Source organism: Durotheca rogersii (assembly GCF_024521655.1).
Source record: "Durotheca rogersii strain YMJ 92031201 chromosome Unknown GGS23scaffold_4, whole genome shotgun sequence".
In the NCBI taxonomy this organism is placed as follows: Eukaryota; Fungi; Ascomycota; class Sordariomycetes; order Xylariales; family Xylariaceae; genus Durotheca; species Durotheca rogersii.
Window position 1 is genome coordinate 1,425,320 of NW_026251235.1, and position 18,372 is coordinate 1,443,691.

Sequence of the window (18,372 nt, forward strand, 5' to 3'; positions counted from 1 at the left end):
GGCCGGTAGGGAATTGTCTACCCATTTAGGTAACTGATACTTGTCCCACGTACTACCTAAAAGCGCTAAGAGAGCTTTGCGCACAAGACCCCATCCCTTGGCACTGCGGCCCAATCAGAGGCGCCCCTCAAAGCAAGGTACTTTCAGATTGCTACGCGATGTCTACATTAGGGAAGTACCTGAGAATCCCACTTGTGCAGGTACTCTACTTACATAATCCATACATCATGGCCAGCAACCATCCGCACTCCGGTGCTACATATTATTATGACTTCAACTTCAATTATACATGCGATCACCTAGACCGAATCCATCTCGCTTTGTCGCTTCTATGCCGAACCAAAACGGCGGGTATCGTCGCTGAGCCGGATATGCCCATATCAAGTTGCCGTAAGCGCGAAAACCAAGCACACGCGGCCCCAGCGCAGACTCATCCCTCCCTCTCTCTCATCTCTCGAGTTCTCATCCCGACAGCTTCATAGACGTAGCCATGGCGTCAGAGACTTTGCACCGTAAATATGCACATCACAGGGTCACGACGCCTTATCGCGGCTGATAGCGACTCCGGGCAACCCAGCTTCACGACGAGCTCAGCTCTCGGTCCGAGGACGGGCCTAAGAGTAGCCGATGCGGTCATTAGCTTGGTTGTCGGAGCCGTTCATCTCCGGCACCCTCTCATACAACTTCAAGGTGCTCTTTTCTCAACATCTACGCGCTCAGTGGGCCCGGGGCCCACCATCCATCTCGTGGTATTGAGTTACCGGCCCCGACTGCCAGCTCATGCCCTGGAGCTCTGACCTCGGTTGCCCGTAGGCTTCGTATGTCGGCGGCTGCTGCTGGCCCGGTGCTTCGTATATCGGTTGGCCGAGCGCTTCCTGTCCGCCATATGGCGAATGCGGGCCGCGCATTTGCGACGGGTTCGCGCTCTGTGCTTGCAGCTCTTGCGTCTGCGAATACATATTCTGATTGTGCAACTCCGATGGCTGAAGGCCTATCGGCGACGGCGGGAAAGCGCCTTGACTTGGCAGCTCAGATTTGGGAGGCGAACTGTGCGCTGAAACCGGGGACACGTTGTCCATCCGCGTCGCCGCGTGAGCCTCCAGCGTGCTCGGGCTAGGGCTGGTCGGTCCAGGCGCAGGCACGAATCCAGACCCGTCGAGCTCCGGCTTGCCGCCGCCAACCTCGGGGCCAGCAGCCGAAGCGACATTGGGGTTTTTGTTATGTTGTGCTCGCCGTCGAAAGATGAACACGGCAAGGCCGACGACTATAAGACCGCCTACCACGCCAACCACGGCGCCTACGATCGTGCCCGTGTTCGAATTGGCACCTGAATTCGTGCTTGATGTCCCGCTGTTCGATTCACCAGATTGATCAAGGCTTCCCGAGTCTCCCAAGCCTCCTGGCACTCCCGGCACTCTAGCGCTTCCGGTACTTTCGGAGGCTCCAGTTCGTGTCGGCCCCAAATCCCCGCCACCCCCCGTGGCACTCGTTTGGGCGACTATCACAGACCGTTAATGCAAAGAGGCTAGACAGCCCGTGTCGCAAGACTTACCCGAGTCGGTAACCCCAGCAGGTGTTATTGAACCCCTAGCCGCACTACAGTACAAGCTGAAAACCTGCAAGGCCGAGCTAATATCTTCTGTCGCAGTTGAGTCGCAGTAGTATTTCACGTTCGATGTAACATCGTTGGAGAGGACGCCGGGCATGCCGTTCTTGATGCAGGCACACGACGCGAGGGCTTGCGGGCCTGCAGGGCATAATTTACGTGTTTGCTGGAAGACATACGTTAGCCGCCGAACTACCGCCCAGCATGCGAGGGTGCCAGTCTTACACTCAATATACCATACGATACCGCAGTCCGCGCACAGGGGGCCAGTGAACTGTACTCGGGAAGTGCCGTGATGAAATACGTCACTAGCATCTATGTCAGCCAATCTTCCTAAGAGATAAGTTCGGTAGGTCGCTCACTGTCTCCCGGAGGGTTGCTCGTCCTCGGAAATGACGATGTTCCGTCCACCAATCCGCAGTAACCCGCCAATAAAGCCTGTGCCGATTCGATGTCCGCCGTTTGCGAAGAACACGACGATCTCACCGAGGTATTTATTCGCTGGCTGGCCAGTAGAGAGTTCTGGTTCTTTTTGCATACGCACGATGCGAGAAGCCTCGGCTCGTTGGGACATAGGCTGTACGTCTACTCTTCCATGTCAGACGCGATACGGAGAACACCAGGTCCGGGTTCGAACTGACCATGCTCCTGAACGATGTTAGCGGCGATCTCTCTTGGAAGGATATAGGACTCAAAGGAAAATATCGGACTCACTGAACGGCGTACGACAGCCCAGAAGCAGCGCAGGGCGCGAGGTCATGATACTGCGAAAAGTCGGTTATATATTGTGTCACTGGGTTCGTCGGCGTCGGGAAGGGCGTTATCGCATCCTGGTTGCAATACGCATTATACACAGTAGCAGCGCTCGACTGGTCCTCGGACGCAGTCGCGCCACAGCTATACCTTACCGAGCTCGAGATTTGCGACGCTATTGAGGCAAAGTTATTGTTCTTCGTACACACGCAGGACTGAAGCTCGGTGACTGCTTCGGGGCAGTTTTGGTATGTCTGCATTTGAACGTTCGCGGAGACCGCTGAAGCAGCACATGGTGCCTGGAGATTATCAGCATCGTTCCGCAGTATTCAGTAGTTGCTCAAACCGGGCCCTTGGCGTCCATGGTCATGTAATAGTTCTACTAGAACCATTCGGTCGTGTGTCTCCCCTTTTTCTCCTATCCTATTTTCCTCATACGGTTGCCTGTCATTCTTACGAAGGAACAATCCCCAAACCAGAATATAAAAAAGCCAACTTACTAGCATAGTAAAGATCGAGAGATCAGTGACGTAGACTATTTCCTGCGCCATAACGAGCGACGCGCTCCAAGGCGCCCACATGAGGAAACCCCATGCTAGCAACATTCTCTTTGCCATATTATACAAACACTTGTTAAATGAGCGAAGAAACCCGAATGGGCGCGCGACGAATAAACGCGGGAAAGTCACCGAGTTGGTGAAGAAGATGAAGTTGGGCGGTGTCCCACGCTTTGGAGTCAGGCGTCGCGATGATCGTTGGTGGCGAAGCAAGCACGGTTCTTTCTCGTCGACATCACGTACGGGTACACTAGCTTTATTCTGCCTCGAGTCGCGCGTTCTCATCCGCGATGCCTGGCAGGCATTGCTCGTGGAGCGCCCTGCCCCTGTGAGCTGAAAGCCGCGACAGGGTACCCAGGCAACGACAAGGACGCCATCGCCACGAGCTAGGCGAAGCTGAATGTCGACCAGTCTTGGTTCAGCCACTCAAGGCCAGTTGATGGGCGAATTTCGTGCCCACCCACGCCGTAAGTTTCTGGCTCCATTAGCTGCAGATCGAAAGCGACTCTCCCCCGGACTCGACCCATCACCTTCGATGGCTCGTACCCTGATCCCCCCAACAACGACGAGAGACACGATGCCCGCATCGAAGGGGCATTTTATTTCCTCTCCTTTATTATTTAGCTTCTCTTATATGTCCACCCTACGGGCATGCGATTCCTCAATACACAAATGATTCCCGTGTTTGTCCTGGCTCGAAGATAAACCGGCCGGTCGAACGCGGAGTTGGGGATGACCCGATGATAGATAAGTTAGGCGGACGTCAGCCACCAGGAAGTCCCACATGCGCAGAAGTTCCCTGATGAGGTCGCCGGAAGCAAATTGACAACGATGAGAACCAATGACGATGATGATCCCGCGAATTAAGGAGTGACGGCTTGGGGGCGCCACAGCAGAGACAAAAGGATAAAAGACCGCCTCCCCATCCTAAATCAGTTCCTTCTCGACGCGATAATCGCGCGTCCTGCAGATGGAAGAGACCTCAGACCCAGCCCTCCTTGATCCTCATCGCGTTGCTCACCACATGCGCAGAATATTACTGCGTAGTATGTCTTGACACGCCCAGCTATGCTATGTATGAACGCCATCACGGTCTTGAGTGTCAGCGGGGGCGTGCTCCCGCCCAGCAGAGTGAGCCTTGCGCTATGTCACCCAACTCTATAGACAGGGCCCCGTGTGATGAGGTCGGTAGATGAAATTGAACTAAGCTATTAATACGGCTAACGGTGTTGTGGATCGGCACATTTCGCTGGTGGGTAACCGAAGCGTAGACACATACGCCCAGACTCTGTGATTAGACATCACGTTCCTGGCACGATATCAGTAGACAGTTGGGTGCAAGTGATACCAATCATGATTATTCGTACGGAGGGTTGGATGTTATAAAATGGCTATCTGGGCTGACGGGGACAGCGAAGAGAAATGCAAGCTGATAACGACTTGAAGACATCAAGACCTGAGAAAGGAAAGTGTCGCGATTGGCTATAGAGAGAGGAAACAGGAGTTGGCACTTGATATAATAAATAAACAGTCCACTGAGCAAACTGCAGCCTTCAGCCTCAAGCCCCCTTCCATGTGGACATAAAAGGAGAGTCAAGAAGGGGTTGAGGCTCTACTAAGTGTACTTACCCGACGTGGGCTTGCTTACCGATCTACTGCGGGAACCTCCAAATTGATGTTTCGTCCCAGATCTCGTTGCGTTGCAACACCCCTCACCGGAAATGGCCCAACTGATCCATTGCGCTCGATAAAGAGTATAGATAGGTGAAGAGATAAGAGCAAACAAGTCAACGGCGACATCATCTGCACCTCAGCGCATCGGCACGTGACTGGTCTCCCTCCTCCGCCCTCTACGAACAGGTTATCGACCTAGGTTTGACAAAACCCAGTGCGGAGCCGCCTGCACGCCGGCCCGAGAGCCAGATCTCTGTTCATCTTCGCCATGGCCTACGCAATCCGGCACCTGCTCGGCATGCCTAACCGCGCGAACCTCGTCGCAGCCGTAGCGACGATGCGCCTCCCGCCTCTGGGCCGGACCCCGATTTCGGCACTGCGGCTACCGGCGTCCGGAGGAGCCCTACGTCTGTATTCGAGCGCCCGCGTGAAGGACATGGGAGACGCCGATATCAACGCGCTGAGGGCGCAGCAGGCTAGGCTCATGGACACGTTGCATTCCACTTGTGCATTCGGCACGGGGAAGCGCTGGGGGAGGTAAGTGGATGTGTCATCCCTATTCCCCCCTTCCCCCCGGCGAAGTCACCGCCTGGGCTCTCGACCGCCTCACCCCGTCGTACCGACTCGCCCGCACGTCTTCCCGCTCCTACCGCGCGCACCCCTGATACCTACCAATCTATCTGCCTGCTGACTCGCGGGTTCGTTTGCCCCCCACCGCACCGCAGCGCGCCGACGGAGACGGGCATGTCGCGGCTCTCGCTCAGCGACGCGGACAAGCAGGCGCGGGACTGGTTCGTGGCGACGGCGCGCGGGCTCGGGTGCGACGTCACCGTTGACGCGATGGGCAACATCTTCGCGGTGCGGCCTGGCCGCCGCCCCGGCCCGCCCACCTTCGCCGGCTCCCACCTCGACACCCAGCCGAGCGGCGGCCGCTACGACGGCATCCTCGGCATCCTCGCCGGTATCGAGATGCTCACCGTGCTGCGCGACAACAAGATCGAGACCGAGTTCCCCGTCGGCGTCGTCAATTGGACTAAGTACTGTTTCCCCCCATTAGTTTACTTAGTTACACAGTCCCTTACAATCGATGTCCCTCTCCTCTTTCCCCGCTCTCCACCTTTCCCCAGCGTTGGAGGCGGCGGTGGTGGGATTTCGATAACACGGGTGCATCTCGGATAGGGTGACGCTAACCGACGGATGATCGAAAACAGCGAGGAGGGCGCGCGCTTCCCCATAAGTATGGTCTCGTCGGGGGTGTGGGCAGGGGAGATCCCGCTCGAGCGCGCGCACAACCTGAAAGAAGTTGGGGGGGGCACGGCGACGATGAAGTCGGAGCTCGAGCGCATCGGCTACCTCGGGTCGACGCCGGCGAGCTACCGCAGCACGCCCATGGCGGCGCACTTCGAGCTCCACATCGAGCAGGGCCCCATCCTCGAGGCCGAGCAGAAGAAGGTCGGTGTCGTCCGCGGCGTCCAGGCCTACCGGTGGTTCACCATCGACGTGTTCGGGCGGGGTGGGTTCCTTTTTTGCTACCTATCCTATCCTCAATAGAAATAGAGAAATAGAAAGCAGCTGACGGCGCGGGTGGTAGAGGCGCACACCGGCACGACGCCGCTCGCGAACCGCGCGGACGCCATGCTCGTCGCCGCGCGGCTCATCACGCACTCGCACCGCGTGGCGACGGCGCACGCGGCGCTCGCGTCGACGGGCATCCTGACGCTGAGCCCTGGCAGCACGAACACGATACCCGGGCGCGTGACCTTCACGCTGGACGTGCGCGCGCCCGCGGACGCGACCGTCGATGCCGCCGAGGCCGACCTGCGCCGTGACTTCGCCGACCTAGCCGCCGGCCGCGACATCGGTGGCTTAACCAACTACTTCTCGACGCCACGCGCACAGGGCGCCGGCGTGGCCCCTCCGCGCGTCGAGTGGCGCACCGATACCGATTCGAAGGCGACCGTTTTCGACGACGAGTGCGTCGGCGCCGTGAGGAGCGCCGCCGAGGCGGTGGTGGGAGGACAGGGAGCGGGGGAAGAGTCGGGGTTGGTCCGCGAGCTGTCGAGCGGCGCCGGGCACGACAGCGTGTACACCAACCGCAGGTGCCCGACCGCTATGATCTTCGTGCCGTCGCGCGCTGGCGTGAGCCACCACCCTGAGGAGTACACAAGCCCCGAAGGCTGCACGACCGGCGCGTCGGTGCTGCTGCAGAGTGTACTAAGGTACGACCGCTTACGGGCGAGGAGAGAGTGAGGAAGACGGGGCGAGGAGAAGGACACACTAGGGGGAGAGTATATAGATATGTAGATAGGTTGAAAATGTATACTTGCTAGCGGGCGGGCGAGTGTGCGGGTGCGTTGGAGGCCTCCTACATCTCTTCGGCAGGGAAATGGCTGGAGTTGATACGATATACAAATGTTTCAGGCTATCAAGTCATGCGACATCATCGCGAGATGATTTGCGGTGTCCAGATCGAGGCAGATGCTGGCGCTTCTTTCCTTTCGGGAGCGCAGCAGTTGTCTTGCCTAGCGGCGTTCCAGTATCGAAGGCGGTTAGACGGTAGGTATAGCTCAATCCAAGATCGCTGGCACGTACTACCCATATGTGCTCTTGTGCATAGAATGGAGAGCAACACGGCTCTCTCGAAATTTCACAATCAGGATCCCATGGGTTTCATTCCTTCATCTGCCTAACGTTCAGGTTGATGCGCTTGTTGCGCATCCACCCCTTCCACCCTTCAAACTTGCCACCCCCCTCCGCCGGCCAGTCAGCCAGGGCGGCCGGACAGGTACCTTTGAGGACTTTGGGGACGCCGTGCCAGGCGTGGCGGGACTCTTGGGCCATGTAGATGGCATCGCCGGAGCGCAGGCGTAGGAGGAGATACGGTTTTTTGGGCGCGCTATCGCCGTTGCCCTCACCATCAGCAGGCGCTCTGCCGCTGTGCTTGGCGGAGTTATTGGGGGAGATCATGAACAGGGCCTCGCATCCGATGCTGAGACTAACGAGGCCCCGGTCCGTCATCTCGCTCACGTCACGATGCAACATCATCGTGTCGCCCGGCGTGTAAAAGTTAACGATAGCGGCTTGCGCGAGCGTATCCGGGAACAGCGTATGCAGGAAGTCTGCAAGGTCCGGCGGGAAGGCCGGTGGCGGTCGGTCCGGGTACTCCCGGTTCGTCCAGTCATACTGCCCGCCGAGCGTGACCCAGGACAGTTTCCGATCTAGGACCTGCTTGATGGACAGGGGCTTGTGCACAGTTGAGTCCTTGGGGGTAAATCTAGCGGGGGAGTCCGGAGGATAGGAGAAGAAGGATCGCGCGGTGACGTCCTCCTCGCCCACCGCTTCTTCCTCCCGGTACGGAAGGCCGAAGTGGAGGTGTAGGTTAGTTTGGTGGACGGGGTTACTCAGGTCCCGGTGGATCATGCGAGACAGCAGCGTTTTCTGTGTGCTCAGGGGGATGAGGGAGGGGAATATGAGCAAGCCTATTACTCTCCCATGAGCGACCGAAACATCGTCTCAGGGGCCGAGCCGAGACGTACCGGGAAGTAAGGGGTGGAAATAGATAGGGGCGTCCGAAAGCGTGCGCGTGGCGTCCCAGCCGTCGCCCTCGAGCTGGCTGAAGGAGCTTACGAGTCTCTCGTGAGGGATGTGTCCAGCTAGCTGAAACGATCCCCGGCTATTCGCAGGGTCGAGCTCGTCGATATCGGGATGGCTGACGAAGTCGGCATGGTCGGTTCTCGAATACTTTTTCCAGGTCGCCTTTAGCTCGTCGTCCGGCTGCTCATGGGCATCTAGGGTGGTGAGGTCGAATGTCATGGCGAGTGTTGACTCATTGACCGACCACCCGTCAGGGCGGAAGGTAGGTAGCTGTTTTATCCGAGACAAGAGGAGAGAGGCCTCCCTTCTGCTCCTAGGCGGCTAGCTACGGGCTGGAAATTTAATATATGCCACCGGATGGTAAGATCTGTGATGGCTGTCTTTTTCAGGGTGGTCTCGTCGGGAAGGGTTCGGCGATAAAGGGTAGGGGACTTGCCGTCGTAGGCATATACGGGGTATACCTGTGTATCGGGACTGCTGGCAAGCCCAAGCTGCGCCACAAGCCACACAACACGGTAACGTGACTTCTCCCGCAGAGTTTGATGATTGGATGAAATCCAAGATTCCAATCATAGCGCGTAACGCGTTGATGGGGGTCACCTAACCTTAGGTACCTACCTAAGGTACCTCTTCAGGGGCAGGCGAGGGGTCCTGTACCAGGTAGTAAGGTGAGGTACCCAAGGTACTTCTTGATCCTGACGGCTTCAAAGTACCGGAGTCGGCTACAGAAGGTACCCAAAGTATGTCCAACTGGTAAGGAAGGTACATGAGAAGTGCGCGAGCAGGTACGTGTCCGCCTCGCAGCCGCAGTCGGGACGGCACTTGGACTCGTTGTTTATGAAAAACAATCACAACCACCCATCTGGCCAACCATCGACGCCAGCTAGGTCTTCCACCAATTCCTCTCACTGCTAACCCGCCAACAACCCAACACCTGTCCCCCTCCCCAGGCTCGCAGTGAACAGCAGCGAACGCGCATTGCTCATCACCGCAATAGTATCAATGGGGTTCTGATACTATCGCGAGATCGCACAGGCTCGACTTGGTCCGCTCCCTACGTCTGCCCCGTCGAAGCCCAGTTCGGCATATCCGCTGCCGCCATATTCATCGTGGACTCTTCTCTCCCACCGTTGCCCCTCGTTTGCGTTGCCTCTTTCCCAGGCCTTCCGTTCCCCTCCAGCTTTTAGTGCTGCGTAAACAATAATTGGGGCACGGCCATTCACTGTTGCGGGCAACTGTTTTTTTTTTTCCAGTTAGGTCCATCACCGCTGGGGAAACGTCACATCCATCTGTTCCTCCCTCCTCTTCGTCTTCCCTGACCCAACCCCGTCTCGGGAATTACACGTCTTCGAGGATGGACAACTATCAGAAGCTCGAGAAGATCGGTGAAGGTATGATATGACCCCCTTTTCATCCCAGTCCTTCGTCCTTCGCCTCTCCGCCCTCGAATATCATTATCCGATGCCAGCTTCGCCTTTAGGGCCATGCCTGCGGTCTCCCTCCATCTTCAAGCCAAGTCGAGTCCACCTCTGTCTTTTTGAAACAACAGAATCTTTGCCACCATTACCTGGCCTAACCCTATCCTCTAGGCACCTATGGCGTCGTCTACAAGGCGCGGGACCTCGCCCACGGCGGTCGCATCGTTGCCCTGAAGAAGATTCGCCTCGAGTCCGACGACGAAGGTGTACCCAGCACGGCCATCCGTGAGATTTCCCTCCTCAAGGAGATGCGCGATCCCAACATCGTCCGACTGTTTAACATCGTCCACGCTGAAGGCCATAAGCTGTATCTCGTTTTCGAGTTCCTCGACCTAGATCTCAAGAAATACATGGAAGCTCTCCCCGTCAGCGACGGCGGCCGCGGCAAAGCATTGCCCGAGGGCACCGGCCCGGAGTTGGGACGGCTCGGACTCGGTACCAGCATGGTCCGAAAGTTCATGAATCAGCTTTGCGATGGCGTTCGATACTGCCATAGCCACCGCATTTTGCACCGAGACCTCAAGCCCCAGAACCTGCTGATCGACCGCGATGGGAATCTGAAGCTGGCTGATTTCGGTTTGGCCCGTGCCTTTGGTGTCCCACTTAGGACTTACACCCACGAGGTTGTTACGCTCTGGTATCGAGCCCCGGAGATTTTGCTTGGTGGTCGACAGTACTCCACCGGTGTCGACATGTGGTCCATAGGATGCATCTTTGCCGAGATGTGCACCCGAAAGCCACTGTTCCCAGGTGACTCGGAGATTGACCAGATCTTCAAGACGTTCCGGTAAGGTCTCCCCACCCCACACCTATATGCGCAAAGAATTACTCATCCTCCCTTGTTTAGTCTGTTGGGCACCCCTACCGAGGAGGTCTGGCCCGGTGTTACCTCTTACCCCGATTTCAAGCCATCCTTCCCGAAGTGGATTCGCGATTCCTCTCAGACCCTATGCACAAACCTCGACGAAGCTGGCCTCGATCTCCTAGAGGCCTTGCTCGTGTACGACCCTGCCGGCCGAATCTCCGCGAAACAAGCATGCTACCACCCCTACTTCAAGGAGCTTCATCGCCAGCAAGCCCGCAACGCCGGCTACGCCTAAGGTATATCGTCCAAGGCATAGAATACGATATATGATATCCAGAGAGCAAGTATCATGCTTACGATAAGCACCCATCATCGCTCTCGCCATTCAGGATACGAGGACCTAGGCGTTGAGACCCCAACGGGAAGACTTCGTACGCAGTACAACACAGCATCATCGTATCATTAAAAAGACGTTTCTACCGGGGGATCCCCATAAACACGGCATCCTATGCGGGTTGCTCGTAGGAGAGGGAGGCTCTAGCTAGCTTCCTTAATGTCTAGAAAACATGTGGAAGTAATGACTTTACAGAGCGTTAGGAGGAGGGGTTCACAAGGGGCGCGAGAGAGGATTCATGAGGGGAACAGGACTTGCGTACGAGACAGCACGTTTCCTTTTTCTTTTCCTCCCCAGGGCTGCCCAGGCTTTCCCAGCCCCAGGGGTCACACATATCGTCAGGGGAGGGGTTCCCGTCCCGACTTGTGCACGCCGGCCCGGTAGTGCTACCAGCCGGTGCCCCTTTACGTTTTCTTTTTGTCTGGCTTCCCTTCTGTCCGTACTAGTCCCCCCCCCCCCCCCCCCCCCGCCCGGCTTAGAGACGGGCGCGCGCCCGTTCGCGTCCGTACGGAGGTAGAGCAATAAATCCCGGATTGCAATTCTCCGTGCACACGAGGTTCTTGACCTGTTTGTTGCCATGCTCCCACTGGTGATGGTTACGCGAGGGCTCGTCCTAGGAGTTGTAGACATGCCTAGGAAGCCACTGTGTCGGGACGGATGAGTAGTCGACGTCGGCAGCCCCAGCGGCTGGCCTCGCACGTGTGAAGATCCCCCTTCGTAGACTCGCTAGACTGCTAGACGTAGACGCGCTGCCGGCTCGGCTCCTCGGCATTCGCAGCTGCGAGGCCGGGCCGAGGCGAGGCGGGCAGAGAGACCAGAGCTGTTTCCGTGCGTGCGTGCGGTCCCCCTCCGAGCTCGCCGCGTCGAGGAGCATACCTCGGCGCGTCTCTCGTCCGCGCCTCTCCTTCCTGGCTTCTCCTCTGCCATCCATCCGCCCTCTCCCCTCCCACAACCTACCTTCGCCGCCGACCCCTCCGCACGCGCGCAGGGCTCGTCGCTTCGTGTCCCCCCCTCCCCCCTCCCCTGCGCCGGCGCGCGAGAGCTCGGCCGACGGACCCGCCGCATAGGGGGGGGAGCAAGGCGCAGCCGCCGCCGTCGTCATGGGCGGGTGGGTCCGGGCCAGGGGCGGGCGGGTACGCCTGCGCCACACCGCGGCGGGACGCTGCGCGCGCACGTTTTGGCTGGAGGGAGGGACACGGGCAGGCTACTAGGTGCGCGCGCGCGTGCGAGGGGCGGCTGGTGCGCGGATCCGTCTGTCGCGGCGGGGGATGCAGGGAGCAAAAGGCAGCGGGAGGACGGCGCAGAGGCCCGGCGCCCGAGGTTCCCGGCGGTGAGGCGGTGACGGCGAGGACGATCGCGCGACGGCAAGTTGCGCGACGACTGGGCCAGAGCCGTGCGCGGGGCGGCAGAGGGAAAGGCCAGCTAGACCTAGGTAGGGCCTGGGTGGGTGCAATCGCGACCGCGACTGCTCGCGTCTCGGGCCCGCACGCGAGAGGGGCTTGGGTCGGTCGATTCTGCCTGGGACGCGTGTACGTACGCAGAGGGGGCGAGGAGAGCGGCGGCGAGGTGAGGAGACGGGACTGGGTGGTGTGGATGGGTATAGGCGTCTGTTGCTATCTCACATGCCTCTCGGCTTAGAGACGCGCGTACGCTTGTGGGTCTGCCGGCTAGGGATTCCCATAAGTCCTCGCCCTCGCCCCCCCTTCGCATTGAAGGGAAGGGCTGGGTTAAGAGTCTCGTGTTTCGGCGGGATAGCCCTGGTGCCTGCTCGACGCATCATCGAATATATCCCGAATACATACGATACGCCTCTCCGCAATACTAGAAAGACTTGCAGGAATGTGAGGGCGCGCCGCGGGTCCCGGGCTGTTGCCCGAGAGACGAGTTGCTACCCCGGCCGGAAACCGAACCTAGTCGTTCCATATACCTACGGATCTGATCGATGACTTGCGTCCGCCATGTCTCTGCGAGACAAGGTGTACGATATTGTGTTCGTGCCGTTGGAACCGCCCGTGCAGGCACTCCTCTTGGCCGAACACGCTCTCGGGGCTAACCCATATTGCAGCTCGGCCGTCGCCCGGGAGAGTTGTCTAAGTGGGTTTCAAGCTGCCATGCGTGTTTGGCTTTCTCCGGGACCGCCCACGCCATTATAACGTGTTTGCTAAGACACCTGGAAACTACGGCAACTCTCTTCAATTTGGATTAATTGACAATTCAGCCGCGAACGCAAAACTGTATTGACGCCTCTCTTCAAGTGGCTTATTACATGATTTCCGGCCCTTCCACCCACGTTTGTACGGAGTTGCGCTATTGAAAAAAAAAAAAAAAAAGGCCACAGTTGCAGGAATCAAACCTAACTTACGCCCGCCCCGTGAACAGCTCTAGGACAATTGTCTGGATGACGAGTGTCTAGTTTCGAGCGAGCGAGCCAGATTTCAGCCTAAATGGTTCGTGGGTCTCGTGGCAAGAATGCTCAGGCCCCGTGTCTAACTCACGCTTGGTGTCTTTTTTACGTGCTAGCGATTACCACGCGTACCGCGATGACTCCTAGCACCAGAGATCGCCTCGTCTTGTTCCCGGTAGTGGTTACGGAGGGCCGAGCGCGAGAGCGGCGGGAAGTAATGCCTAAGATGCAACCATAGCGTCTGTGACGAGCCTCACGAGGGGCTAATGTTACGCTAACCCACGATAGCCTCGTGCCTGGTCCCATGTTTATCTACAGTCCCTCTCACCCCCCTCATCACAGTCATAGCGCGCCGCGATAAGCTGTCCCGCGGCGGGAGAGGAGACGATAGCCCTATGTGCACACACACGCCCTACGTCGCATAGCATCCACGTACATATATGTACATCGTGTAAACAAATTGGTAGCTATTTTTAGTGGCAGCCCGGCAGCGTTATTGGCCCTCGTCGGAAATTAAGCGCGTACCGATGGGTGGAAAATCCGGGGTCGAAGCGAGCGCTACAAAACGAGCTCTTATTGCAGTGCACTGTATTTTTTCCGCACCCCGTGTCGCGCGCCTTACCGGCTGGTGGCACTATTCCTCTGTGCGCCCCCATACCCGTCCATCCAAGCATTATCCTGCTTCATATATAGATTCCTGCTTGTACATTGGTATGTAGCTCCCTATGCACGCACGCACGTCCTCGGCATGGGCCAGGTCGCCTAATGTGCATACGAAGCGCGCGGTACGACTCTCGCCGGGGGGGGGGGGGGGGGGGAGCTGGGCCAGAACGGTGTGCGACAGCAAAGATAATTGTAATTCGGGGCATACCTACGGGGAGACGCGGCGGGAAAGAGAGAAAGGATCATCGGATAGGGTCTCGCTGCGCTTGTTGAAACGGGGAGGCTCTTCTTTTTTTGCGGGTCAGAATATGTGAAGGTAAGGAGGCCGGAACAAGAAAGTCGAATGGAAATGCAAGCAAATTAGCCGCCCTTCGAGGGGAGGATTGCATCGCGTCGGGAGAGGAACTTTCCGCCCGTATACGCCAGGTTCCTACGCTGCGCCCGCTGCCGCGCCCGCGCCGCGACGCCGGCACCACGATACCCGCGCCGTCCTGAGGGAGCGGGTAGCGCGCAGCGGCAGCAGCCGCCTCAGCCTCGAAATGCTCCCTAGGCCTCCGGCGGCAGCTGTCGACTCCGGTCCCAGGCGTTCTGGCGTAGGGGGAGGGACGAAGGGACGAAGTTCGCGTTGCGACATCGCCCGCCCCTTAGGGCAGCGTTCGCCCGTCTGCAGTCCTGAGGCCTGCGGCCGAGGCCATCGACACACTCTCGAACGCGGGCGCCGCACCGATCGCTTTCTCTCGTCTGACCCTAGCAGCGCTCTGGTCCACCTGCTCGCCTCTGGACAGGGCGTATTGCGCGTCTGCCCTTCCATTGTCCTGAGACATGCAGCTTAGGTAGCGAGCTGGGCGCGAGGGGCAGCAGCCTGATGTGGTTGTTACGTTACTCGACCGTCGTGTGTATGTGTATATGTGTGTATGTGTGTGGTAGGTATGTGTCAGATGAAGAGCGCGAGCGAGAGAGGGAGACAGCAATGAACCCAGAAACGGATTCTCGCACACGCCCTCGATGCACGGCGGGGCGGCTCGTCGATCGCACCCTATTCCTGCGTTGCTGGCTCGGTGAGGCGCCCCCGAGTTTACCCCAATCCTCGTAGAACTTCCACCCCCCCTCCGGCCGACCTTCACGCATCTGCTGCAGAATCGGCCGACGGGCGGGCCGGAGCAATCGGATCGACTGAGTGGCCAGTTGCAGCGCGTTGGCATAACTTAGAATAGGAGGCACCCCCTTGGGAATCTTACGGTATCCTCTCGCGAGGACTCATTGGATCGTCGACATGCCCTACCTACACCCTCTCGGCCCTGACGTACAGCTGCTAGCCATGCCGGGTTTTATTTTTGTTTCCCTTTTCCCCCCATAATCCTGATTCACTGGCGGGGGGATGGTCCCCAAGGCGGCGTACGCCTAGGGGGGGCTGCATGACGAAGCCGCGGCGTCGAAGTGGAAATGACAAGAGCAGACAGCCGAGAGGTCTGGCGGGCATCGCGAGACATGATGTGCGTAAGCCACAGCTTGGCTCTGTCCGTTTGGGGAAAGGTAGTCTCGGCGTGATAGGGGTTTCATCCTCGGCTCACTGGTCGGATGGCATTGCCTGGAGTACGTGGTAGTCTCGATGAGCCACACTTGCGCTCTGCCGCTTTGGGACATGGCGAGATGCGAATCTTGATTGACTGAAGTGTCCCTTGCTCCCTCCCTCCCTCCTGTTGCTGAGGGAGGCGTGGAAGTTCGCAGGAGGAGGGACGTTCGCGAAAGGGGGGGGAAGAGTTCTTCGTTCGGTATGCTAAGTGCTACCTAGGTTATCTCGTAGTAGCAGGTGGTGTAGTCGTGTTGTGTACGACGTAGCATACACACACATGGGGCAAGTTGGCCACGGCAAGGCAGAGAGATCGGCGCCATCAACAATGTCACGTCAGTTGTCCATACAGAACATACCTACATGCTCACACATACATACGGGCATCTATCTTTGCTCTGGTGTGGATGTCGCGTGCAACGTGTAAACCGCCGGCGAATTATTTGTTTGTTTGTTTGCATGCACGGAGATGCCATGTATGTACGAGTGAGCTGTCCATTGCTCGGGCATATGTACGCTTCACGAGGCCCAGGTCGGCCTGATGACTGACCCTCTACACCCACCATTTGTGCCTAACCAGGGCCAATCCCGGCCCCGGTAGAGGGGAAGAGAAGAAAAGGGGAGGAGGAGGGGCGCCTGAGGAGGGGACCGGGGTCGATCAGCCACACGGCATTAAGCTGCTGCCCGCTCCCGTAGATGTCTTGCAGTTAATTGGTCTGACCAGGGTCGCGTTGATGGGAGGGAGAAGAGAGAGTCTGGCCAACCGCTGCCTAGGATCGCGCTTGGGGCCTAGCTCCTGAGAGCGGTTCGACCAGGCGTAGCTGAGGATGACTAGACGACACCAGCAGGTCGGATATATGCGTATAGGTAGCCGTGTTGATTGGGGGCAGAAGGAATCAACTTGGCTCCTGTGTAGCTCGGCCCGCGGTGAAGGGCGGTGAGAGGAGGTTTATCCGGTTCTGGATGGGATGAACAACTCACTTGCCATAATCTGATACGGGTCGGCCCAGCCGTGGTGCGGTGCGGCGCATACCATAAACGTACTGTGGTGGGCTGGATGCAATGCATTCCTCCTCCGTTGGCTACCGTCCAGCTTCTCCATTCAGTATATCCCCATAACCCCATGCAAGTTGCGATACGAAGCCCCTGATAATGAATTCAAGCATCTCCATCGCCCGCCAAGTCCGCGACGCCGCCGGCTGCTTTCGTGGGCTGTGGTCCCGTCCGCGCACTGGCCGCAATATGGGGAATTCGAGGGGGGGCCAGGGATGACGACGATAGACGATGACGATGGGTTCAGGTCGGCGACACGGGACAGGGAGCAGAGATCTCCTCGCTAGGGCTGTGTAAGACATTGCTAGTCAATCGCACGGGGTGACGCCGCCAAACGAGGGGTTGGGAGAATTGGGACGGTCTCGGACGGTGGCAGAGGGATGAGGAGAGAGAGGAAAGAAGGAAAAGGAAGGCTGCCCTCTCCTCCCTTCTCTATAGATGGCCGGCACACCTCATTCCAGCCAGCGATGGTCGCTGGACAATAGGTGGTGCCAATTCGAGGAAGGGAAGGGGGTGCGAGAGTGCGAGATCTCGGATCAATCTGGAACCGCCGCCATGGCCATCGTCCCGATTGGGTAATAGTGATGACGGTGGAGGGGCAGATTGTCGGTTGACTTGGAGATGCACACATACCTACATACTGACATGTTCCGTAAGTGTGAGCTACGTAGGTAGGTATGTGTGTATGTATGTGCGGGCACACATACATGCATGCACACAATTGTATGTCGTTATCTACGGCAGTTTTCGTCATTGTATATAAGAGCAATATGAGTACGGTCTCTTCTTCACGATTGCCGCTTGGCCTTGGCGGAACGTTGGCGGGATGCCCTGTGGGATTGTCTGGTTACGAAGGGATCGCTCCCCGTCCCTGGTCTATCGAAAAGTTCTGTGGAAACGGCCGAGTTGAGGCAGGGTCGTGGGGGAGGCTGGCCAACCTCGAGACAGGCGGACGCCAACTTTTCGACCCGTCGAAGAGACCCGCGATGCTGGTCTGCGGTCGCGCGTCCTCTGGAATGTTCCCGTCGCCTCCTGCACGAATCTCGCCATCGCAGAGCACGGCACACGGTGCCGGCCACATGTGGTAACCCAACCCAAGGCTCGAGGCTAGAAACACATGTTGCTGTCTTGTCGGAGACTGACTGAGGAGGCTACTGGCAACTCGGACCCCATATGTCTATGTACGCGTGTACGCACGTAGGTAATTTACATAATCTGTTGCGACTTAGGCGTGGTGGTTCGGGGATGCGTCGACGTCTTACCTAGGTAAGAAGAGTCGGTGTAAATTCCAGCGAAGACCAGGTCGTAGAGAAAACTGGGGTAGGCCAGGGGGCGGGCGAACCGGGACTGTTTCGATTCGACGAGACAAGATAGACTCGATGACTACTGGTTGTTTCTTAATTTCGGACGATGCTACGTAAGCCATCGACAGACTGCTTTAGGTACCTATAGGCTAGCCTATGTCTTCGTGGGCTGGCCTTTCGGACGGGGGCAGCAGGAGGCGTACCACGTAGTGGACGATGGCCATCGCTCCCTTCTTTCCGGGGTCGACTTTGTGCAGGTGTGATTGTGCGCGTCCCGTCGACTGTCGAATCTATCCTGGCCATGCCGGATCGATTGGGTTCGACCAGAGTGCGACTTGCGTGTGCTATTTGCGACTTGCCCTGTCCCGAGTCCGTGTCTAGGTTGCCGGCGTCTGGGCGCGGGTCCGCGGGGGCAGCTCACGACGTGCCCACGACCGTTCCCACGATGACTGCAACCCGCACTGCGCGGGAGAACATTAACGGCGGTCAAGGCACGCGGACGAAGGGGGGGGGAACC

The 18,372-nt window shown here is 58.1% G+C and overlaps 4 protein-coding genes across 4 annotated transcripts; 2 read left to right on the plus strand and 2 right to left on the minus strand.

Annotated features, from left to right (window-relative positions):
• Window positions 1–9: 9 nt before the first annotated feature.
• Window positions 10–2,881, minus strand: GGS23DRAFT_555142 (uncharacterized protein). The gene is made up of 7 exons (XM_051515585.1): window positions 2,321–2,881; window positions 2,248–2,254; window positions 1,969–2,191; window positions 1,832–1,914; window positions 1,553–1,772; window positions 483–1,498; window positions 10–390 (listed from the first exon to the last, which is right to left on the minus strand). The coding sequence occupies exons 1-6, from the start codon at window positions 2,617–2,619 to the stop codon at window positions 717–719; spliced, it is 1,614 nt and encodes a 537-aa protein (XP_051374744.1). The 5' UTR covers window positions 2,620–2,881; the 3' UTR covers window positions 10–390; window positions 483–716.
• A 1,399-nt stretch (window positions 2,882–4,280) lies between these two features.
• GGS23DRAFT_365375 (amidase) lies at window positions 4,281–7,050 on the plus strand. Its single transcript, XM_051513291.1, has 4 exons — window positions 4,281–5,127; window positions 5,316–5,627; window positions 5,802–6,103; window positions 6,182–7,050. Exons 1-4 carry the CDS (start codon window positions 4,859–4,861, stop codon window positions 6,838–6,840), a joined length of 1,542 nt encoding a protein of 513 aa, XP_051374745.1. The 5' UTR covers window positions 4,281–4,858; the 3' UTR covers window positions 6,841–7,050.
• On the minus strand, window positions 7,016–8,607 carry GGS23DRAFT_365468 (alkylated DNA repair protein AlkB). Its single transcript, XM_051513292.1, has 3 exons — window positions 8,127–8,607; window positions 7,183–8,069; window positions 7,016–7,112 (listed from the first exon to the last, which is right to left on the minus strand). Exons 1-2 carry the CDS (start codon window positions 8,401–8,403, stop codon window positions 7,261–7,263), a joined length of 1,086 nt encoding a protein of 361 aa, XP_051374746.1. The 5' UTR covers window positions 8,404–8,607; the 3' UTR covers window positions 7,016–7,112; window positions 7,183–7,260.
• Window positions 8,608–8,883: 276 nt separating this feature from the next.
• Window positions 8,884–11,316, plus strand: GGS23DRAFT_555172 (Pkinase-domain-containing protein). The gene is made up of 3 exons (XM_051515586.1): window positions 8,884–9,575; window positions 9,774–10,449; window positions 10,510–11,316. Exons 1-3 carry the CDS (start codon window positions 9,539–9,541, stop codon window positions 10,760–10,762), a joined length of 966 nt encoding a protein of 321 aa, XP_051374747.1. The 5' UTR covers window positions 8,884–9,538; the 3' UTR covers window positions 10,763–11,316.
• Window positions 11,317–18,372: the final 7,056 nt, after the last annotated feature.

Coding starts and splice junctions, on each gene's coding strand:
- GGS23DRAFT_365468 (XM_051513292.1), bottom strand. CDS start 8,403: ATGACATTCGACCTCACCACCCTAGATGCCCATGAGCAGCCGGACGAC. Junction 8,070..8,126: donor TTTCCACCCCTTACTTCCCG/GTACGTCTCGGC, acceptor GGAGAGTAATAG/GCTTGCTCATATTCCCCTCC.
- GGS23DRAFT_365375 (XM_051513291.1), top strand. CDS start 4,859: ATGGCCTACGCAATCCGGCACCTGCTCGGCATGCCTAACCGCGCGAAC. Junction 5,128..5,315: donor ACGGGGAAGCGCTGGGGGAG/GTAAGTGGATGT, acceptor ACCGCACCGCAG/CGCGCCGACGGAGACGGGCA. Junction 6,104..6,181: donor CATCGACGTGTTCGGGCGGG/GTGGGTTCCTTT, acceptor CGCGGGTGGTAG/AGGCGCACACCGGCACGACG.
- GGS23DRAFT_555142 (XM_051515585.1), bottom strand. CDS start 2,619: ATGCAGACATACCAAAACTGCCCCGAAGCAGTCACCGAGCTTCAGTCC. Junction 1,915..1,968: donor GAGCAACCCTCCGGGAGACA/GTGAGCGACCTA, acceptor CATAGATGCTAG/TGACGTATTTCATCACGGCA. Junction 1,773..1,831: donor TATCGTATGGTATATTGAGT/GTAAGACTGGCA, acceptor TATGTCTTCCAG/CAAACACGTAAATTATGCCC.
- GGS23DRAFT_555172 (XM_051515586.1), top strand. CDS start 9,539: ATGGACAACTATCAGAAGCTCGAGAAGATCGGTGAAG. Junction 9,576..9,773: donor GCTCGAGAAGATCGGTGAAG/GTATGATATGAC, acceptor CCTATCCTCTAG/GCACCTATGGCGTCGTCTAC. Junction 10,450..10,509: donor CAGATCTTCAAGACGTTCCG/GTAAGGTCTCCC, acceptor TCCCTTGTTTAG/TCTGTTGGGCACCCCTACCG.